The sequence below is a fragment of the Lipotes vexillifer genome, unplaced genomic scaffold, assembly GCF_000442215.2.
Source record: "Lipotes vexillifer unplaced genomic scaffold, Lipotes_vexillifer_v1.1 scaffold4, whole genome shotgun sequence".
Lineage (NCBI taxonomy): Eukaryota > Metazoa > Chordata > Mammalia > Artiodactyla > Lipotidae > Lipotes > Lipotes vexillifer.
Genome location: NW_006785876.1, coordinates 4736154 through 4740662, shown reverse-complemented (window position 1 = coordinate 4740662; position 4509 = coordinate 4736154). Strand labels below are relative to the sequence as shown.

General features: G+C 45.4%; 1 protein-coding gene across 1 annotated transcript in view; it reads left to right on the top strand.

Annotated features, from left to right (window-relative positions):
- The first annotated feature begins 3882 nt into the window (after positions 1-3882).
- CRIP3 (cysteine rich protein 3) overlaps positions 3883-4509 on the top strand; it is a 3407-nt gene continuing 2780 nt past the window's right edge. Inside the window, exons 1-2 of the mRNA XM_007458256.1 lie at positions 3883-3925; positions 4187-4281. Of these exons, the coding sequence (XP_007458318.1) occupies positions 3883-3925; positions 4187-4281 (138 nt within the window). The remainder of the gene's footprint in view (positions 3926-4186; positions 4282-4509) is intronic.

The following is a 4509-nucleotide window of genomic DNA, read 5'->3' as shown; positions in this document are numbered from 1 at the left end:
AAGCTTGTTTCTTCAGCCTAAGAACAACAATAAAAGGGTCAATTCATCAAGAAAATACAACAGTCTAAAACATATGTGTACCTGACAATAAAAACATAAAGAATGTTAGTGGAAGATGTTAATAATAGTAGCAGTAGTAGTAACTATCATTTACTGAGCCCCACTACACTTGATACTACAGACACACAGATGAGTGAGTCTCAATCCGTCCTGTTAACTGAAGAAAGTTAGAAAAGTAAATAAGTGTAACACAACATTACAGATACTGTGACAGAGGTCTGTGCAGTAAAAAAGTGGGGTGGGGCACCAAGGGAATAGTTATCTTTATGAAAGAGGGGTCTGCCTCTTATAAGAGGTAATATAAACTACACCCTCTCAACTGAGTAGGCAGTACTTACACTCAACTGGACTTATCCATTTGTGGTATTTGTTAAAACATCATTTTAGAGGTTTTAGTCACACAAAGTATTCAAAACAGCCACTGTTAGTGACTGCAAACGCATTCCTACAGAGATGTTAATTCTCCCTGTTAACATTCTTTACAAAGATTCTTGGGTTAGGGGCTTCCCTGGTGGCTCAGTGTTTGAGAGTCCGCCTGCGGATGCAGGGGACACGGGTTCGTGCCCCGGTCCGGGAAGATCCCACATGCCGCGGAGCGGCTGGGCCCGTGAGCCATGGCCGCTGAGCCTGCGCGTCCGGAGCCTGTGCTCCGCAATGGGAGAGGCCACGACAGTGAGAGGCCCTCGTACCGCAAAAAAAAAAAAAAGACTCTTGGGTTAGAGTCAGAATAATGGAAGCCAGGCAAGGAAGAAGAGTGGAATACTGTGATTTGTTGTACCTGTAAATGGATGGCAGATATTTGAAAAGGAGGAGCCTCAACTAGTCTTTCATAAGCACTGAAATAGAAAAGATGAGGCATACTGTGTTTGTTGTGGCCATACAGTATTGGAAGGCCACAGAAGATGGAGAGGAGTAAAGCACTTCAGTGCTTGTTTCTTTATATGGGGCCCTGTGCTGGATGCCAGGGTAAAGATGACCCAACTAAGAGGCTGAGGCATGGGCACAAGGTGATCGAATGCAGATAGAGGTGGGGAACCTTAGAAAAGGATTATTTGATGTGGCCTGGAAATTCTGAGGATAGATCCTTGGACAGATGAAGTTAGCCTTCCTAAAGGAGGCAGCATGCCCAAGAATAAATACAACAGTGAAGTCCTCCCAGCCTCCTAATGTGGACCTTCTTCGTGTGAGCCTTAGAGAGCAAAAGGCAGTGAAACTTGAGCTGCCTTCTTGAAGAAGAAACACATGAGAGGCAGAAACACGAGAGTAAACTATCAGTGGAGACTAAAACTAGTACTTTTCAAGTTTGTTAAAGAAGAATCCCTTCCAGAAACAGTTATAAAACTAAGGATCTTGAAATGTTCCCCAAAACAAACAAATAATGAGGAAGTGTAGAAAAGTTCATTTCACAATGTGCAAGTCTTCCACCTTCAGAAGTCATCAAGGAGGATAAAGCAAGTGTCGTTAGAAGCAAAAAGTACGGAGACAAGTGAGGAAACAGGAGTGTTAAGCAGAAGTTCAGAGACACTAGTCCCATCCCCATTGCCCATCTGAGGGGATTGAAGTCCAGAGAGGATCTCCAACTCCTAAGACACAAATAGGACTCCTTTCACCTAGCAGGGCACAGTGCTGCAACCCAATGATGGGTTTAGTACACACGCCTCATTCAGCCGTTTCTCAACTGACTTGACAAAACACAGGAACTTATTCCCAGAAAACTCTTCATTTCACCATGATACTTCATCGAGGGATTGTCTCCTCTGCTGGGGCCCTGGCACAAAGTAATCAAGGCCTCTCTTCTGCCCCTCATTTGCTGAGCTGCCTTTTTTTGTTGTCGTTTCTTTATTTTGGGGGGCAGGGGGGCCACACCCCATAGCATGAGGAACTTCCCTGACCAGGGATCGAACTGATGGCGCCTGCATTGGAAGTGTGGAGTCTTAACCACTGGACCACCAGGGAGGTCCACTGAGCTACCTTTTTTTAAAAAAAGTAGTTCCCTTCAGGCATAATTATTAAGACATTATCCACATACCATAAATTTCACCCTTTTAAAGTATACAAAGCTATGATTGTTAGTATATTCACAAGGTTGTGCAAATATCACCACTAATGCCAGATCATTTTCATTTCTCCTGTAAGGAGACTTGGTCCTCATTAGTAGATACTCCCAATTGTCCCTCCCCTAAACCCCTAGCAACCACTAATCTACTTTCTGTCGTTATGGATTTACATTTTTTGGACATTTCATATAAATGGAATCATACAGTATGTGGTGTTACGTGTCTGGCTTCTTTCACTTCACGTAATGTCTTTATGGTCCATTCATGTTGTAGCACGCCTCAGTACTTCATTCCCTTTTATGGCCAAATAATATGTTATCATAGATAGACTGCATTTTATTTATCCATTCATCAGTTGATGGGCTTTGGGTTTTTCCATCTTTTGGCTGTTGTGAATAGCAATACTATGAACATTCATTTCAAGTTTTTGTGTGGACGTATGCTTTTTGTGTGTGTGCGTGGACAGTTGCACCTAGGAGTGCAACTGCTTGGTCATATGGTAACTCTAAGTTTTAACTTTTTGAGGAATTGCCAGACTATTTTTCGAAGGGCTACACATTTTACATTCCCATCAGCATTGTATGAGGGATCCAATTTTGCCACATCCTCACTAACACTCATCATTTTTTATTATAGCCATTCTAGTAGGTGTATAATATTACCTCATTGTGTTACTGATTTTCATTTCCCTAATGACAAATGATGCTGAGCATCTTTTCATGTGTGTGTTGACCTTTGTATATCTTCTTTGGAAAAATCTCTATTCAAATTCTTTTCCCATTTTTTAATTGGGTTGTCTTTTTATTGTTGAGTTGTAAAAAATCCTTTATATATTCTGATTACCAGACCCTTATCAGATATATGTTTGCAAATATTTTCTTTCATTCTGTGGGTTTATGTTTCTTGAAGTGTCCTTTGAAGCATTGCTGAGCTACTTTTAACAAATATTAAAACATCTTAAACCAAATTAGGAATATGTAATTGGTGTCTGAATTATACTTTTAAATTTAATAAATAAGCATTATAATTTTATGAGCAAACCATAGTATGCAGACCCCATTTTGGGGCTTCCAAACTGAGTCTTGGGTTCACTATGGGATCCATCATAATGATAGTTACTGCTTTTTATAGCATTTAGGTGCCACGTGCTGTTTGGGCACTTTGCAAGTATTAAAGTTATCTAATTCTCACCACAGTCCTATGAGGGAGAAACTTATTACTTTACTCATTGTACAGATGAGAAAACGGAGGCAGAGGGAGGTTAAGTAATTTGCCTGAAGCCAAAGAATGAGTAAGTAACAGAGATGGGCTCCAGATTCCGTACCTCTTAACCATCTGCCACGGAGAAGGCGGAATGAAACCATTTCAAAGAATGCCTAACTCCTCGCTTTGGGGAAATAATGGTGTTTTCATGGCGTCTACACTCTGAACAGTTTTCCTCTCTGTACCAAGCCAGGAACTAGTGCCACCCTTCCAGGCGTCTTCATTACTCCCTCCCTTCCCAGTCTAGCTTCAGGATCTTCTCTCCTGTCCACCGGTCCGATACTTCAGTGTTTGGAAGTAACAGCAAAGTTGCCCGCGTTCCCCAGGTGGAGTGGTTCTAAATTTCTGGCAGCCAGGACTGCCACTGTGGGAACAGAGGAGCAGCGGATTCAGCCCAAAGAGGCTCAAGGCTGAGCCATGGGAGGGGCCAGCGAAGGGGGCGGGAACTGAACCCCGGAGGACTTGACCACAGTGTGCGGCGCCGGCTGCTCAGAGCGGAGCCATGAGCTGGACCTGCCCACGTTGCCAGCAACCCGTTTTCTTTGGTGAGGCCTGGGCGGAGGAAGGGGAGAAGACGGGGCGAGTGAGAGCCTTTGGGCTCCATGAGGACGCAAGGAGCTGGCCACTGTGTGGTCCCAGCCCCCTTTTCCACCTATGGGGTGCACAGCACTCGGGCGGGATGGAACTGGCCTCCCGGAGACACTCCCCATCGTCTCTAGGAATCACGGTGGGGGGGGGAACAGGGGGGAAAGGAGGGCGCCTTGTGCTTGGCCTGGCTCTGCCCAGTTGCACCTTGTCCCCCACAGCAGAGAAGGTGAGCTCCCTGGGCAAGAACTGGCACCCATTCTGTCTGAAATGTGAGCACTGCCACAGCGTCCTGTCCCCAGGAGGGCATGCAGAGGTGAGGCCGGGCTAGGGTGCACAGCCTTGTGTCTGTCACTGTCGCCGAGTCACCAGCCCCCGGCTTCAGCCCCATTGGCCCACCAAAGGCAACCTCAGCAGCCAACTCCCAAGATCACCTACCCAATAGGCACCACACCAGCCAGCATGTGGGGAGCCTGAATTGTGCTGGTGGATCCCATGCCTTTCGTCAGGTGGGGGAGGGAAGCAGCACTGCTTCCTGACCTGC